Raw genomic sequence first — 19,367 nt, forward strand, 5'->3', positions numbered from 1 at the left:
AAGTATAATGTGTACTTAAATGTATGCATAAATAAGTAATTAAATAGATATAACTGTGATTTTAACTAACATTACATTTCAGAGTGGCTAATGGATGGATATCCATTCCTAGATGCCACCTTGTCTGTTCTTCTCTGTCTGAGGTGATATGTCTGCGTGTCCGCCATGTTGGAGAGGTCAAGATCCACTTGTGAACAGATTCACTTGTACTGAGAGACGAAGAGTCTCACGATTAAATCAGCCACAACTTCCTTATTACTCAACCCATTTACACCAAATCTGTTTAGTTATAATCCTCAGATTAATCCGGGCTGCACTGCTGCTCTCTGTAGCCTTTATTACTTTAATAACTGATCGTGATAATTAGCCATCCAGACCAGCAGGAAAGTCTGTACCTGAAGTTAAAAACCGAGTTTAGTGCGAGAAACATAATCTCATTTACTCTTATTTAAAAATAAAATAACCCTCCGAAACACAGTGAGCCGGACAAAGCTAAAGCCGGCTTCCTATTCGCCAGCTTCTTGTTCGAGTTTTCCCGTTCCACCTTAAATAATGCAGCCGTCACTTTCTGGTGCTTGAAGCTGCACCATTTAATGTGGAATGGGAAAATTCGAACAAGAAGATGGCGAATAATAAGCTAACTTCTTTGTGTAAGAAGATGTTAACGTTAATCTATTATATCTACACAAATTAATGCTATAACTCACCCAACTACAAAGCTTTAACCATCACTGTAAATAAATAATGACTACATAAAGGCATGACCCCCTGAATGGACCATTAAATGAAATAAGCTTAATATAAAACCAGAGGAGAAATTATCACATCAGCAGGTTCTCAGAGTCTCACTGAGCACACGGCCATATCTACACATGAACACCACACAGATATGAGCGTGAATTACTGCGTTCCCTCCGTTATATAATCATATCCCACTTTCTGAGAGTCAGTATTCCTGAAATAGTGGAATTTTGGACGGTATCTTTCTTAAACTGCTGCTCTGTAATGGTACTGAATGCAGTCCAGCAGCAGCGTTGACCGCCCCAATATGGCGGAGCTGTTGACGTGCCTGGCTGGATCCTACGCGGCATCTAGGTGTGTAGATCTATGGCCTAAAGCCCTCATAAAACTGTCCTAGTGACGCTGAAAACACTCCATCCTCAAAGCAGCTTCTGAAAATGATCCTCCCTCCTTCAAGCTACATCATCAGAGGAGGGTTTTCTCCGTGTTTAAGCCTGAAACTCTGACTTCAGGCGCTCCTGCAGCGCCGCCAGGAGGGCGGTCAGGCGTATCTACAGCGCATGTGGCGAGGGTGAAGTCTTTACTGTAGGCTGTAATGTGTCTGATCAGCGGTCAGTGATTCCGGAGGACCTGCTGTCCTGCGTTTGTGTCCTGTGGTGTTTTTGTTCCCCTCACATCTGTAAAAATGTCTTCAGTGAAAATCCTCTCTGCGTCATTCTGACCATCCCTTTAAGAGGACGATGCTAGCGCGCAGCTCTTCCTCCGTTTATGTGCTTTATTGTGTGCTGTGTCGCTGATCTGTCTCCCTGACGCCCTTATGAGCGGTTTATGAGCGCGTTGTGCTGCGTTATGAGCAGAAGGAGCGCAGAGCGAGGCCGACGCGGCTTTTCCGTTCCCGTTTCTGTCGGCAGACGTTAAGTGAGCTTAGGGCGCGCGAGAGAACGCGTGCGCGTGTGTGGGTCCACTTGTTTTTCGCGCTGTGTGAGGACCTGATGTGGGGGGGGGGGGGGGGGGGGCACTCAGACTTGACTGAATCCTCCAGAGGTTCTCTAGAGAAATACTTGAAAGGTTCCACAATTACAAAATAACGTTCAGCCGTTTTATACGAGTGTTTTGTCACGTCCCCAAATGTGAAGGTTATTCCAGTGCATCATAAATTTACATGTAACTTTATTTCAGAGGTCATGAAATGGGAAATTTGAAATACAGAAATCTGAGCCGAAAAAAAAAACACTAAAATGACGAAAAGATGTTTATAATTCACGCTGTGATATCAAGTCATTAAAAAGCCAAAGTACATTACAAAAAATACAAAATATTTACAAAACCATGCATCTTCATTTTTGTTGTTTTTCAGTTTTTGACATCATTTGAAAGTGCATGTTGCTCTTTACGTTGTGTGTAAAGTTCATGATGAATGGACCAAAAGAAACGTCCCAAAATTACTTGGACAAAACGTCTGGTTCCATTGACTTACACTATAAGTAAAGCAGGTTTTTTCCTTCTGCTGTAAAGTTACTATTTTGGAGATCCGAGGTTTTGTTCCAATAACAGCCCAAATATTCAAATATATATATATATATATATATATATATATATATATATATATAGAGAGAGAGAGAGAGAGAGAGAGAGAGAGAGAGAGAGATAGATAGATAGATAGATATAAAGTATAAGTTTTAAGCACATAGTTTATTTGCATGATGATTATGAGGCTCGTCTATTGATGTGATGCAGATGCGGCTTTCGCTCAGTCACAGCTGCGCGGAAGTCCTCACAAAGATAGCAACACCAGCCCGCCCGCCCGCGCGTGTTTGCGTTCTCTTCGGCCGAGTCGGACTCCGATCCCTTTAAGACCGACTGGGACGCCGCGGCGAGAGGAAAGCGGAGAGGAGGGGGAGAAGAAAGAGGAATTAAAAAAGAAAAGGAAGAAAGAGAGCCGGGGAGGGAGGGAGCGGGAGAGCGAGAGAGTAAGAGTCAGGGAGAAGAGAGAGAGCGAGCGAGCGAGCGAGAGAGAGAGAGCGATAAAAAAAGAAAGATGACATCGTGCGAGTGGAGGCGCCGAGGCGGCCGAGCTCGGGCTGTGTCTGCCTCGGCCACGGCGTGAACTCGACACCGAGGCTTCGACACAACACCCGGCGCGGCCTGTTGGTGTGATACAGACCCGCAGAGATTTATGAAGCGCGGTTTTTAGCTGTGCCAGGCGCCGGTTCAGTTACTGTCTCACAGGCAACATAAACTCATAAAGCCGTGTGGTTTTGGTGTGTAATGCATGATGTGAGTGTGTAGAAATGACATTATTGGTGTCGTGTGTCGAGAGACTGAAGCCTGTGAACCGCTGCGGGGAAGTTGCTCCGAGCTGAGAATAAAGCCCGTCATCCAGCTCCGCTGATCCGAGGCTGGCGAGCTCCGCGGCGGGTCGGTAAAGCGCCGTTTTCCGCCTGTTTATAGTCGATTCTATAGCCGGGCAGCCCGTGGGCTGCTGCCCCAGATGATGCTGAAGAGCAGAAGCTGAAATCCGCTCAGTTTGGGCTTTTAGTTCGGCTCGGTTTTCACTTCAGAACAAAATGGATGCTGCTTGGAGCAACTTTCTCTTCCAGGTGAGTGGGGTCCGGGATCCCGGGGGTCCTGGGTCCGGGGTCCCGGGGGTCCCAGCTCAGCTAATGGTCTGGGTGGGTGGGGGAGTGTGTCCTGAACTACACTCTCAAAAAAAGCTGGTTCTTTAAGTGTTCTTCAGGAAAATGAACGGTTCTGTTGGGATCTTGAGTTCTGGATAGAACCATTTCATGCTTAAATGGTTCTCTGCATGGTGAAATGGTTCTGTTGAGCACCAAAAAAGGTTCTGTTCTTGACATTTTAAGAATATATTCTTTAAAAAGTGGTTCTTCAAGGTTTTTTAGTAAAAGGAGTGGTTCTGTTTAGAACCACGAGTTCTGGATAGGACCTGTTCATGGTGAAGTGGTTCATCAGATATATGGAGAATATGTTTTCTGTGTGGTTCTGTGTAGAACCTGATTGAAAATGGTTCTGTTGAACACCAAGAAGGGTTCTGTTCTTGTTGCAATCTTGACATTGGATCAATACAGTCTTTAAAAAGTGGTTCTTTAAGGGTTCTTTAGGAAAAGGAGTGGTTCTATTTAGAACCATGAGTTCTGTATAGAACCATTTCATGCGTAAGTGGTTCTTTGCTTGGTGAAGTAGTTTTTCGGGTTGATGGAGAATGTGTTCTTCCTGTTCCTTTATAGACCCTTTTTTTGGAAATTCTGCTGTTGGTACAAGCTTGGTAACCATACACTCTTAAAAAGGTAGTTCTTCGAGGGTTCTTTTGTAAGAGGAATGGTTCTGTTTAGAACCATGAGAATCATTACATGCTTAATGGTGCTTTGCATGGTGAAATAGTTCTTGATGGAGAATATGTTGCATATGGTTCTGTTTAATCTGAACCTTTTTGAAAATTAAGAACCCTCAAAGAACCATCTTCTTTGAGGGTTCTTTAGCAAAGGCAATGGTTCTGCTGACGTCCATAAAAGTAAAGTATGTTCTTTCTCTTTTGGAAAGTTATGAGGTTTTGTTCAGACTGCAGCGATCTATGTATATGGTTCTATGTAGGACCATTTTGAAAATGGTTCTTTATGGCATTAGAAAGGGTTCTTTTGTTTGATTGACATCGTAACAACAGCAGAACCCATTTTCACAAAGGTGCTCTAGAGAACCATATACATTGAGTTCTCCATCGATCTTAAGAACCATTTCACCATGCGAAGAACTGTTTAGGATCGTAAGGGCTGCATAGAACCATTTCATGCTTAAATGTTTTTTTTCGCAGGGTGAAATCGTTCTTCAGATTGACAGAGAATTTGTTCTAAATGAACCAAAAAGGGTTCTTCTGTTGTTGCAAGCTTGAGCCCATAACCATAGCTTTTTGATAGCAAAACCTTTTTAGATGCTACGTAGAACCATTTAATCGCTCATGTTCTAAATAGAACAATTGCCTTTTCCTAAGAACCATTATTAAAAGACTGTATCCTGGTTCTTCATGACCAGCTGTTGTAAATGTGTGAAAACATAAGCATTTAAAATTTTCCAGCAGCAAATCCACTCGTTTGTATTTATGAAGGAATAAGTTCTGCGTGGTTTAATGACAGAGCTGTCCAGTTCTGGTTCTGGAGGGTCTCCTTCCAGGACAGCTTGGTGCTCAAAGATGTCTAATTCAACATCAGAGCTGGACACCCTGTCTCAGCCCTTTGAACTCCAGGCGTGTTGTTTAGTAACTAGTGTAATTGTAAGGGATGAACTTATGTGTGAGTTGTGGGCCAACAACACGCTGCAGATTCATACTGGATTAAAATCGTTCCACAATTATTACCGTCAGACTGTAAAACTACAATACACTGCAGATTCATACTGGATTAAAATCGTTCCACAATTATTGCCGTCAGACTGTAAAACTACAATACACTGCAGATTCATACTGGATTAAAATCGTTCCACAATTATTGCCGTCAGACTGTAAAACTACACACACTGCAGATTCATACTGGATTAAAATCGTTCCACAATTATTACTGTCAGACTGTAAAACTACAATACACTGCAGATTCATACTGGATTAAAATCGTTCCACAATTATTACTGTCAGACTGTAAAACTACAATACACTGCAGATTCATACTGGATTAAAATCGTTCCACAATTATTGCCGTCAGACTGTAAAACTACACACACTGCAGATTCATACTGGATTAAAATCCCTCCACAATTATTACTGTCAGACTGTAAAACTACACACGCTGCAGATTCATACTGGATTAAAATCCCTCAACAATTATTACCGTCAGACTGTAAAACTACACACACTGCAGATTCATACTGGATTAAAAAGTTTTAAGAGGTTTAGAAGTTTGTTTTTCTTTCTCAGACCACAGCCGGTCAGACCCAGGTGGACGGCAGCCTCCAGTCCGAGCTCCTGCCCCAGAGTCCGGCTACCGAGCACCTGGCGCCTCCATCCACTGTGGACACGGCCGCGCTCAGCGAGGACCCTGTACCTGGTGGGTGAGAAAAGAGGGATGGTTAAAGATCAGAGCGATTGTGCACCTTTCAGGGGAATTCCACCCACCCCCTCCTCCTTTGAATAGACCAGAACCTGCTCAAAACTATTGTAAAATGGAAGGAAGCGTATTCATAAGTGTTTTACATAGAAAATTATGAAAGGGAGCTTTTAGAGGCTTTAAACTATTTGGGTGTCTGGTTCCAATCACCAATACTTTGAAGAGCTTGGTGCAGCAATGGAAATTTTGAAAAATTGGTGGAATTCCCTTTGCCGAAAAAGCTTGATTCTTTCCAGAAACTGAAAAAGACTTGTCCGTAAATGTCATTTTTATTTAGCACAATCATATGTGTTTTATTTGGTCTCTACAAATACTGTATTAATCTTAAGTAAGCCATGTGTTTGGTACTAGGTACTAAATGAAAAGGGTTTCATGAAGTATCATAGTTTTAATGTAGCTTTTAGTTATAATTTGAGACACACACCTGTTTGTTAATGGGTGCAGCATCTGCCTTAAGTTTAACCTGGCTATTTGATTTGAGTGGTGAGTAAATTAGGTTTTTTTACCATTTGGCAAATTCAGATGCAGATTAATCAACTGATTCATGCTTTTGTGTTGCTAGTTGTCTGTTAAATTTGTTGTGCTATTAATCCCAGTTTAAACAGCTCCAGACCGTAAACCTTAAGCAGCAGAACGAAACGAGCACATATTGAATACAAACACAAGCGAGAGAGCTGAAGTAGGACGGGGTCACTTCTTTAATGTAAAGCGTAAATCATTTGTATTTATCCGTTTTTTTACTGTTTGAGATGTCCTCTGTCTCTGCAGTGAAGCCGCCGTCCCGTCCGGCCCGCGTGGCTCACATCTGCTCCATCTGTAGCAAGCAGTTCAAGAACAGCTACAATCTGCGGCGCCACCAGTCCGTCCACACCGGTGTCCGGATGAAGAGCGGTGCTGCACAGAACCAGGAAGGCGGCGCTAAAGAGGCGGTGGAGCATCCCACCGTCCCTCTGTCCCTCCTTCAGCTGAGCATGCCCGAGCAGCACGCTCCCACCTTGCCACCTCCGGCCGTGCTCCCCGACCCCCTCTCGCAGCCCCTGCTCACTCAGGACACCAACGACTCGGCCATGGTCAGCGTGGCGTCCACTGTCACGGCCCTGCCTCCTGCCGCGGTGGTCGTCATGGCAACAGCTGAGCCTGTTCAGGTGGGCTTCTTGGGCTGAGCCATGATTCTGGCCTTCCGTTCATAATTTGGGTTACACTTTAGCTCACAGAATAAATAAGGACACATTCATAACATGTGGATAATTTGCTTATAACAAGGCTTGAGAGACTTTTTCCTCCAATATCACGTTTTAGATATTTTTGATAAAATGATTGCACAGTTCGAACCATACACCAGGGGGTGCTCTGCACCTTTTACTCTCCTGCCTGGTCTATACCTTCAGTCATAAACGCACAAACCAGCAGGACACGTAAATCGGACCTGCGCTGTATGATTTTTAGCCTGATTTCAAACCACGATTTGCTCCTTCCGACCTTTTTCAGGTCAGGAGCTTGATCATCACACGGACAGCACGGATGATCGGGTAATGTGTGAGGAGAAATTATTCACTCTTCAGCTTTCAGTTCGAGCTCCGAATTGATCAGAGGCCCTCCAGTATTTTCAAGCAGGATTTTTACGACTCAGATGCTTCACGAATAGCGTAGTGGTACATAGTCAGCGATGAAACTGAATACTCATTCAAGTAACAGTCCATTAGAAGGCTGGAAGAGTTGGGAAGAAAGTTGAGATGTGTGCACTGCACATTGAGATATATGCAGATATATACATTGAGATATATAAATATATGCAGGCAAATATGAGATTTCATCATGCTTATAATGTTTTGATCCAGATGTCAAGGCACTTTCAAGTGAGCTGCCAGTTTGCAATGAAATATTCTCCAGTTCTCACTATGATATCTGACTTTCTCACATCATATTCATCCACAGTTTGTGTTTTAATAAGAACAGGTGAGGTCCAGTTAATTGTTGTTTCAATGGAGTGAACTGTCACCTTGCCACTTGGAACTGAGTGGTTAAAATTTTCCCCTGCAAAATAATATGACGATCCTTAAATAAAAAAAGAACATCTCTTCATTAACAGCTACTAGCGCTGCTCTGTAGGCAACCCTGCCCGTCAGCAGTGACAGCAGAGGAGGGTTCAGCTCCTCACTGCTGGGCTTTAGTTACATTTAGGGATGATACACCCCCCCTAATTCTTCAGTGAAAATGAAGCTGAGGTTAGATATTCTTCAGATTCTGGTTTGAATTTTCCCGTTCCACCTTAAATGGTGCAGCAGTTACATTCTGGCGTTTGAGGCTTTGGTACTACTGGACTGTTTAAGGTGGAACTGGAAAGTTAGCTAGCTACCAAGACAGCTCCTAATAGTGATTTTCTAAAAAAATGGGTTTTATGAAGAAAAAGACCAAAATACACTAAAAAGACATTTTTCTCAATTTTCTCACATTTGTGGGTTTCTTTGGTCTCTTGTTGGTTTTTCTGTTTGGAGTCTGAAAAACCTGTTTGGAGGGTCATGTAGCCCCAAAAGTTCACCCCACCCCTCTGTCTCAGCAAGAATCAGGACACCCTACACCAAAAAAAAACAACGGAGGACTAAGGACTAAAATGACATGGGACTGGGCCTTAACAGCGTTGTTCTGGTCTCCCTCTCTAAAGCACGTCATGGTTTTGTAGCTAAGAATAAAAGCGAATTATTGTGAAAGGAATGGTTCTCACAGTCATGCTCTGTGTCTCTCTGCGTTCAGCAGCGGCCGGTGAACCCGAACCCCGTGCGTAAAAACCACGCATGTGAGACGTGCGGAAAGGCCTTTAGGGACGTTTACCACCTGAATCGCCACCGCCTCTCTCACTCGGACGAGAAGCCCTTCTCCTGCCCCATCTGCCAGCAGCGCTTCAAGAGGAAAGACCGCATGAGCCACCACGTCCGCTCCCACCAGGGCGGCGTGGAGAAGCCCTACGTCTGCCCCCACTGCGCCAAGGCCTTCTCACGGTCAGACACACACACACACACACACACATTGTCTGCCTGAGGTTTAATACTTTTATACTTCTTAGTACAAACAAACATTTTTTGTTGATTTTCAATAACATAACAGGTCTGTTTAGAGGAAAACCGTGATAGACGTGTAAATATTTGTGACAATGTTAGTGATAGTTGGGATAATACTGAAGGCCACACCCTCTTTATCCCTTTGTTGTGGTGTCAGCACTCGTTAAACTACGTTCCAGCCAATGCTGATCGGCCAATACTAATCATATATTTTAGATAATACCGTGCAATTTGCTGTCTGTTTTATAACACAGTAAAATCCCCTTATAATGTGGCATAAAGAGACAGTCTGGATCATTTTCTTTAAAATGACCCTATTATAGTGTCTCTAAAATTGACTTATGATTCGATATTGTTGACCGCCCAAATATCTCTCACATGCATGGAGCAGCTGCTGCTTTCTCTCTGGTTTGAATGTGCTAACGTTAGGTTAAAACCGGAAGCGGTGCTGGTAAAGCAAAATGTTCATGCAATGTTTTTGAATGCAAATGTGGTGCGAGTGTGTTTTTGCTTCAGGCAAATGACGAAAGAGGGCTGCCTTACAAATGTGTTTTTACTAGTATCGTCAGTACTTAAGCAACTTTTTTTTTTTTGATTCTGTGGCACTATTCATGCTTTTCATCCATTTCTAGTTATCAAAACTCTGAAAAATTAAACACTGTGAACATATTGTGAACATACCCTGGCCCAGCCATACCTAGTACATTGGCACTTCATCGTCCACTTAATTCCACACAGCACAGAATTAGATCTGTCTGTTATCTTCACAGACGCAGGGTCAAGTAAACAGAGTGTAAGAAAGAAACAGAAGCTTGGAACTGGATCGAACTCATTTTAGCCAGTAACTGATTCATGAAAACATGCCTGTATTCAACTCCAATCCAGTGTGTCATATCAGGACATCCCTAGCTGTTATTTTTTTCTTGATTTTATTGAAATATATCAGTGAAAATGAAACACTCACAGTCAGAGACACACACACACACACACACACACGCTGCTACCGCAAGTTTAATACTTTGAAATACTTTTTAGTACAAAATACAACATTACCCACAAAAAGCAAAGTGTCCCCAAACTTTTGACTGAGCATAATGCTAAGTAATAGAAAGATGGAAAGAATTGAAATATTGTGACAGAACTGTGATATTCAGTGTAGCTGTGATGTGTTGATAATGAAAGCCTGAAGCTCATCATCCTTCACTCTTTCTTTTTTGTAGCCCTGACCATCTCAACAGCCACGTCAGACAGGTCCATTCTTCAGAGCGACCTTTTAAATGCCCGGTACTGTGCCGTTATTTCATTCTACGTCCACATAAGCTGTTACAGGTTTATTAAAAACGTGATTAGCTGTCTTTGACGAAAACGGACATTCAGGATTTCCGTAATTTGTACATAACCTCCGTAACGATTTCTGTACCTTCGTAATTCTCTGTAACTACATGTTGTGTTAGGTTTGATTTTGTTGTTCCTCTCAGACGTGCGAGTCGAGCTTTGCCACGAAAGACCGCCTGCGCGCTCACATGATCCGGCACGAGGAGAAGGTGCCGTGTCACATTTGTGGCAAACTGCTGTCTGCCGCTTACATCACCGATCACATGAGGGTGCACAACCAATCACAGCATCATGCCTGCCACCTGTGTAACCGCAGTCAGTGTCCTGCTCTTGTTTTTCTTTCTGATCTTTCACTTTATAAACCCCTTCCCTCTCTCTGATCAGGCATACAGCAGAGATCTTGCATTCTATCTCTATTATTTAGAGATATTGTTGTTGTTGTTGTTGTTGTTGTTGTTATTATTATTACTATTATTTTCTCTTTTAAGCATATGTCATGAACAAAATGTACCTCAAAATCACATTTTAGAATCCTACTGTCTGATATGTCATTGTTATATATGCTGTTTCTCTGTTCATGTTTTGACATGAAGAATACGTTTTAGCTGCTGTAATAGTAGTAGTAATAATAATAATGATAATAATAATAACAATAATGATGATGGCAGCAATAACAACAATAGTAGTACCAGTAGTATTTATAATAATTATTGTACTGCAGTGTTTTATTATTAGTAGTAGTCCTCTTAAATACTAAATAGTACAAAATCATGTAATGTAAAACGTTCATATCATAAACAAACTTAAACCTGGCATTTTCTGATCATTTTAGTGCCCACAAACTTTTGCACTGGCAACATTTGCGTTGGTTTTCCCCCAGTTTGTTGAATTCACCAAATAAACAGTAATTGCGCCTTAAAACGTGTAGAAGCTTGTTCCTGATAGAGAGTGTAAAAAACCCAGTTGCTGCCAAAACTTTTGCATACCGCTGAACTTTTTCCATGTATTTATTTTTAAATAAATGAATACATTTCCCAGTAAAGTGTTGCAGGAAGGCTGTTCGTAGTTTGGTTTTGCTCATTTAAGTCCATTTTGTTGTTTGGCCACTTTCTAAAGCTCTGATTATGCAAGTAATTGTCAAGTAAATTGGGAGATTATTTGATACTAAAATATTACTAATATGATTGATGACATTAGCTCCAAAACTTTAGCATTAACAGCCCAGATGTTACAGGATTTGACCAGTTTAACCAGTTGTCTCTGCTCAAGGACAAATAACTACATGGTATTGTCGGTGTCTTGTTGAGTATCTGTCTGCTGTTCCTGGTACAGAGTGTTGTGACTATAGATTCAGGGCCACGTTCTGTAGGAGATAACTGCACATAAGAAGACAGAACTAACATACAAACTGAATGACTACACATACAAATAAGACCTCTGTGGATAGAAGGATAGTTGTGCTTAAAAGTCTGAGATTTATTCAGAATAATTAACGGCATCTCGCTTGTTCTCGCAGGCTTCACCACGCTGACGTACCTGCGCATCCATGCCCAGAAGCACCACGGTCAGGAGTGGAAGGAGAGCGGCGGCGGATTCGGCTCAGCTGGCGCCGGAGGTGTTCTGGTCTGTCAGCTCTGCGGCGTCCACTGCAAAACCCCCACGCAGCTGCAAGGCCACATGGGCACCCACAACCCGGCGCTGAGCGAACCAGTGCCAGTCAGCAGCAGCGCGGATGGCGTATCAGCCGGCACCGTGACCCTGAGCAGCATGACCCCCGCTCCCACTGTGTTTGTCAGTGGCAACACAGTGGTGGACCTGCTGGTCACCGACTGCTCCTGCATCGCCCAGCAGCCACAGAGCTAGTAACTGCAGGCTTGTAATACAAACACACACATACACTGGCCGTCAAAAGTTTAGAGATATCTTAATGTCTTTTGCAGTTCTTCATTTTTCACTGTTACTTCGCAGTGAAGTAGGAAATAAGTACCTGCTACAAGGCTCACGTCATGTAAGATAGAACTAAAAAAAGGGGGGTGGGTGATAAATGGTGTATAAACATTTAAAAATGTACAATTTGTACACAGAAACAAAACTGTAATAACAGCCTATTTTTACTTTATCATGGTTGTGATGTCACAGACATTTAGCCCCACCCATTCCTCTTGAAGTAATGTGGAGTGTTCCCACAGACAGTCTGTAGCAGAGTTATTGCCGAGGACAATGCGGGAAAAAACGATTAACCATTAAGGATCCACACATCTGAGAAGAGAGGATTTCAATCTGAAGTGTTTGTTCAGTACATTTCACCATGGGCTGCTTATTGAACAGGGCGCAGTCCAGGGCAGCCAGAGCTTGATTGCATGCATTAGTCTTAAAGACACAGTAAGCGAAAATCTGATTAACTGAAAACTGTTAACAGAGGCTGTAAATGTTAATGGAGAAGTGAATTTATGACTGATCACAACTGCTAATCCTGTCAGATTCTGGTATGATGTCTTTCTTGGTATGAATAGCAGGTTTTGCAAAATATTTTTTTTTTCTTTTTTCAATCTTTATTTGAAAAGCTGGAAGTTCTTGGGCTTCTGACGGCCAGTGTGCAATCCCACACAGTCGCATGTGCACTAAGCTAGCGAAGTGTGCGTTAAGTGTGTACCCTGATGATACATAGGACATGTTTATAAGAATGCTATATGCTATAACCCTCGCTCCCACAGACAGAACCACACTACTAGAGCAAATACTGTGAACAGAGCCATCATACAGCTAGCTGAGCAGCTCTCACAACAACCTACACAGACTACGCAGCTACTGTAGCAAATAATTGTCGCCTCAGTACGACACGTTATGCGCATAAACGTTATGCTTGTCTGTCTCCGCAGCAGACAAGCAGCTTAGGGATGTTATTGTCTCAGAATTGCCAAGGCAACATCGCTGGAAGGCCAGCATGAGGAGAGTGGAGATACCCTGTGTCTCAAATCGAGTACTGCTGTACAGGACTAGTTAATGTAAGTGCAAGTAGTTTATTTACAATAACAGTTAGATGGCACATGGCATATGTTTCTACCTGGATAAGGTACTAGAACCACCAGAAAATGAGGTCTGGAACGCTGTATGCAATCGCTGCACCCCAAAAGCTAGGCTGTAGCCAAAGTAGGCTGCATTTCTAGACTGCTGCTTCACTGAAGGCTGTTTCAGTCAAAATTATCCTTCGTTTACAGCTCAGAGCGTTCATCATTGGTTCCACAGCACTGGATGATCTCCGAAATGGCACTGAAAGAGCCGTGAGTGCAGCAACACTCGACATGCCCAATCCAGTGTGGGATGAGTTTGACTGTGGTGTTGATGTTGTCCATACAGTTGGAGGAGGTTTAGACTGAGACCTTGTAAAATTACATAAACGATTTACAATTGAAATGAATCATTTTGAAATTGGATGAATCTTTTTGAATCACCCTGTGTGATTGGCCAGCATTAAAGGTAAATGTGATATCTAAAGGCCCAAAACATACTTTACGCAAGGATGTTAACGCAGACGCTTTGAGCAGCGCAGACAGGGTTTAGTGTGTAGTTGCGTTCAAAACCGTGTCACATCACATTTTATAACACGACACAAGTGTAAGCTGCATTCTGAGCATTACAACATTACAGGCGCTATACCGAAGGCCATGCCTGTCCAAGCGGTCTCATACCACCAGCGTGTTTTCTCAACTGCTGCAGCAGACAAGAAGTTGAGTCTCATGCAAAGATGGCTTACGTGAACTTAAAACACATCGCTGTTGTCGGAAGAAAACCCCTTATCTCCAAAATGGTAACTGTCCAGGAGAAGGAAAAAACCTACACTACTAAGTCAGTGGAACCAGACTTTTTTCCAAATTGTATTAGGTCGCTTCTTTTAGTCTATTCATCGTGACATTTGCATACATTGTAAGGGGTATCAGGTTTTTTCAAATTATGCCAAAAACTGAAAAATTCTGACAACAGCAATATGTTACGTTAGCGTATTTCCATTCCATTCCAGCTCACTCTCCTCTACTGTCCACGTTTAGCTGTTGAGGCTGTTGGAATAATAGTAGATCCTCTCTGATTTGTCCTCTTCAATACTGTTTTAACCACCACAGTGACATAAGACTGCAGTTTGCACAGAAGGTCTGAGTGTTTGCAGTTGACACGCTGACATTTGTGTTCGCTTACTTGCGTGAAGTATGTTTCGGGCCTAGTTGTGCTAATTTTGCAAAATTGGCAAAAAATTAGTAAAGCATGCCATACTCCATATCAGTATCTGTTTAAAAGGTTGCAGCTTGAATTCAGGGCGTGTTTTCAGTAAGTTAAACAGTTTTCATCTTGCAGGAGCAGCTTTTAGTTACAAATTAATGCTTTGCATCCGAGATTTCATTCGTTCTCTCGATCCTTCACATTAGCAGTGGTTTCCCCTTCATATTTTAATCGAACTTGTACAAAGCGGCCATGGTAGACTGTTCTGTTTTGAATTATTTAATACAAAAGAAGAGCCTTCATTGGACAGTTCTCGCTGCCACCTAACTTTTGGAATGCAGTTAGCGCGCACTAGTATGAAGCTGCAGTTTTAAACCTTGAAAGTTAAGAGTTTAAGATGTCTTTAATCTCCAAACTTTGAATTTCTGCAGAATCTCTTCTGCATTAGGCTGTTCGCAGGATTTCAGAATGTTATGACAGTAATTAGGCATGTTATAACCAAGTTTAGCATGCCAACCTGTCATACCCGTAGGCGTATTTAAATAACATGACACATTTTATCCTGTATCTATTTTCTCCCCACGAGGAGAAAATAGATACATACGAAAATATTTCAAAACCAATTTTGGACGAAACTGATCCAGGCTGTAGAGAACAAGGAACACGATTGTAGAGGCCGAATTGAGACACAGGGAGAACAAAAGGCTTTGAGATTGACTTCAGGGCAGTCAGAGACTTAATGATTTCAGTACCAAGTAGGAAAAAAATGCCACATTGCACTGTTGCACTGGCTGGTTCTCTCTCTCCGTATCTTTCTTTCTCACTTTGTTGCTCGAAATCTCACTCGCTTTTCTTGCTGCAGGACTCTTTAACGATACTGTGATTGTGACTCTCTACTGTAGTTTTTCTGCTCTCTGTCCCAGTGACGACGATGGCTGTCTGTTTGACCATATAGACCCTCCCGTCGCCTCCACCACCGTCCCCTCCTCCCGCCATCCTCAAGATGCGCTCAGATTTTCCCCTGTTCCCTTAGCCATGAAGAAGGAAAACGAAGGGGTGCATAGTACATTAGCGACTGATGTTATTCTCTGATAAAGAGGCAATGTTCGTTATTATTATCAGTCTGATTTTGTAATTACATCCGATAATTATAACCAATAACTTCACCACCCTGATTTTAGCTTGGGTCTCATTGTGCTGCTGCTACACCAGTAAGGAAAAACTGTTAGAATCACTAAGCATTGTAAGAGGCTTTGGATAAAAGCATCCAAGAAATGAAACAAAATATACAATAATAAAAAATCATAATCATTTACAGCTAAAGAACATTACTTTTGGCATTTTATCCTCTATGCCAGACTTAGTGGTAGCTACTGCATCCTGTGGTAATACATTTATCACGGTACATTTTCTCCTGAGTATCACTGGACTCTTTGAATTACGAAACCATTAGATGTGTCAAAGTTTTAGTATTGTAACATATGAGCTGCACACTGACCTGGTATCGTGAGACTGACCTCACCAAAATACCCTACACAAACAGGCAGGCTCTGTCCAGGGTGGTAGTTTAGAGGCTTGTGACAGGGTTAGGCTGCAGTTTGAGTAGCTGATGTTGGTAAATAAGTGTTGAAATTAATCTATTTCAACCCAAACGTTAAGAAAAGCCATTTAGTCCTTTCAACAAAATCAATTCATCCTGGGAGCCACAACAATTCATGTCCATTTTACTGTCTTGGCTGGACATATGTCTCTGTATGTGCTGATGTACTAGTATAGGATGATAAATATAAATGAAAATGCACACACTTTGCTCTGCTTTAAGCTTTAGTTCAGCTACAGCTGCTTTTTCTGTTCCGCTAGCCCCGCCTAGAGTTAATTTACATATATTTACATATGGTTTCCGTTTTTATTCTGACACGTAGAGCACGTCCACGCCGAAAACTGAATCGCAAACGGCCAATTTGCTGTTGATTTATTCATTTTGCATTTTCACCAAAAAGGGTTCTTTTATTGTTACAAACTGGATGCCATAGCAATAGAAGGACCCATTTGGGTGCGATAGGGAACCATTTTCAAAAAGGTTCTATATAGAACGATCTACAGCACGTTCACCATCAATCTGAACAAGCATTTCATGAAGCAAAGACCCCATTAATCAGGCAAAGGATTCTTTGGGTCCTCATGGTTCTTTGGGGCCTCATGTATAGAACCATTTTCTTTACTAAAGAACCCTTGAAGCACCTTCTTTTTTAAGAGTGTAGTTAATGTTTGCTTTTCACTGAACTACACATTCTGTCCAAAACCACAGCACATCAATATTTCGTTCTCTGCACTTCATGTGTGGATTATAGTGTGAAATACAAAGAAATGTAGGTATTAATTATTGGTTGTAATTATCGGCTCAGAGATTCTGTGCAGGTGCATCCCTAAAGAAGAGCAAGATGAAAAGGGTGGGGTAGAGTTGGTGAAAAAAGCGAAGGATGGATGAGGGGATGCGGCGGTGAAAGCGTGAGGGTCGTGTGTAATGAATCCCTTCATAAGTCATTTTCCTCCAGAAATGAACCCCCCACTCCCCCATCACACATGCATACAAACACATGCTGAAGTATGAGCACTGCTTTGGGAAAGAGAGTTTGTGGTAGTTTGTACTGTAGGCAGATTGGAAAACTGTATCTAGAACTTTAGACCAGAAACATGCCTAACTCAAGCACACGATTGCAAACGACAAGGCTCGGTCAACATGCTGCAAGCAGTTGAGTACAAACCAGAAAGCAGGTGTTAATTAATGCACCAATAAGTGTCGACGGTTCAAGAGCATCTGCTGCTTTATGGGACGCATAGATGAAAAAGAGATTTATGGTTATTATCATTAACCATATGAGCCCGACAAGCTCACTGCCTGACCAGAAACAATCATCTGAATTTACATGCACAAATCGTAAGGCAAAATATTCAGTAAATACATTAAATAAATGTAAATTTTGGGGTGTTTTTTTGTGTAAATCTCCACTCGAATGAACATAATGTGTTTTATGATTTCACATATTGCCATATGCTTACAATTTACTGCTGAAAGCCAAAAATCTCAGATGCTCTTTGTGTTATTTTATAAAAGTAATGTTTACAGAGCAGATCACTTAAGAGACGCCATCTGTTTATAGTTTATAGCCCAGATTTGGGGAAAAATGGCTTGACTTTCAGCAGAAAAACAAACTGAGTTCAGCTTCATTTATTATAAGGGTTTAAAATGACATCACCATCTATTAGACTGGAGAGAAGAGTTACAGCCTCATATGGCGCCCAGCTTCTGAATGTAGCTTCTGAAATATGAAAGCTATGAAGAATATGACACGTTTTGGAACCAACTGTGGTTCCACGGAGTTAAAGATTAAAACTGCCACTAGAGGATTTGCATCCCCTACACGCCATTTTTAGCAACAGTAAAGTCATTTTTATTAAGCCACTTCACGTGCAGCATGTTTTCTGTCACTGTGTAATACATGTAATACATACACGAGGCATCCTTTATTGTTGGATGCCCAAGTTTTTTTGTTTTTTTTTTGAGCAAGCGCATGGGCTCACTCAGTGCAGTTCAGATCTGAAAGTTTATTACTGATTCGTTTGATCAGTTTTGCTATTGATGTGTAACTTATTCCTATTTCTATATTTTCTTGTTCAAAAATAATTTGAAATTATTGTAAAGTCACGCTATTAATGTAAAAGGAGTTTGGAAAACGGCAGAAATACCCACCGTTTTGCATCGCCTTTAAACTGAAAACAAAAACTAGTAGAAATGTTACTCGTTAACTGTAATAGAAATAATGACGGCAGTTTTTAAAAGCGTAAATGCTGTAACTTGCACTGTAACAAGAATAAAAAATAAATAGCATGGCACTATACATTTCCAGAGGAGGGCGCTGTCCGAGCAGCCCAGCTCCTTAGCACTGTGAATATATATATATATTTACTATGATACTGAAACTAAAGCTGAAAAGGAGTATGTTGTCGCAGTAGTCTGCTCAAGGGAAATCATTATAGAATAATAGCTGTGGTCACATTTGTGACTTTGGATGGAACCAATCATGTGCAATAGCCTTTTTAACAGGAATGTTAACGTTTTTGAGCTAGCGCAAGGGTGAAGGACTTCTGTCAACGAGAATGTCCTGTAGGTCATGTAATGTAAATAACATGTTCCCAGAATTGACTGAAATCTCACTGCAGTCCCAAAACATACCCAGATGTTATCAGTGTCGCCCGTATTTTGTCTTAGATTTAGTAAGCTCTGTGTTTGCGTTTAAAACAAGTTAATTGATCGACTAGATTTATTAATCTAATAGAGCAGATACAATCCCACACAGGACGGAATCCAAGCCGGTTTACCTCCCACTCCCACTTAAATGGTGTTTCTAATGAAGAATAAGGTTTGTGTATAAAATCGTAGAACTGTGTTGTGTTCGAGAGTGAAATGTTATCGGAGAGGGTCTCTGAGCCAGCTGGGTTTTTTTTCCCTTTCATGAAAGGAAGGAGCATTGATGTTGGGCAGGGGGGACCATATGGTTAATATTTGGTTGACTTTAAACTGAAGCAAAATAAACATAAAAAATAGAAAAATAATAAAGAGACACTCTTACAAAAGCTGGTTCTTCAGTAAAGACAATGGTTCTATTTAGAACCTTTTAAAAAAAGGGTTCTATATAGCACCCAAAAGGGTTCTTTTATGGCTATGATGTGAAGCTTTACCCTTTATCAAGAAGGTTCTATGTGGAATGATATATGACATTCTTCATCAATCTGAAGAGGCATTTCACCGTGCAAAGCGTTCATTTGAGTGTTCATGGTTTAGAAACGCTGTCTTTATTAAAGAACCATTGAAAAAACGTCTTTATAAGAGTGTGCAGCAACTGAGCTTGAAGCG

General features: G+C 41.7%; 1 protein-coding gene across 1 annotated transcript; it reads left to right on the plus strand.

The window, feature by feature from the left end:
* The first annotated feature begins 2,706 nt into the window (after positions 1–2,706).
* On the plus strand, positions 2,707–15,769 carry maz (MYC associated zinc finger protein). Its single transcript, XM_017695124.2, has 7 exons — positions 2,707–3,341; positions 5,660–5,789; positions 6,618–6,994; positions 8,601–8,845; positions 10,126–10,189; positions 10,384–10,555; positions 11,757–15,769. Exons 1-7 carry the CDS (start codon positions 3,309–3,311, stop codon positions 12,101–12,103), a joined length of 1,368 nt encoding a protein of 455 aa, XP_017550613.1. The 5' UTR covers positions 2,707–3,308; the 3' UTR covers positions 12,104–15,769.
* Positions 15,770–19,367: the final 3,598 nt, after the last annotated feature.

Source organism: Pygocentrus nattereri, chromosome 13, assembly GCF_015220715.1.
Source record: "Pygocentrus nattereri isolate fPygNat1 chromosome 13, fPygNat1.pri, whole genome shotgun sequence".
Taxonomy (NCBI): domain Eukaryota; kingdom Metazoa; phylum Chordata; class Actinopteri; order Characiformes; family Serrasalmidae; genus Pygocentrus; species Pygocentrus nattereri.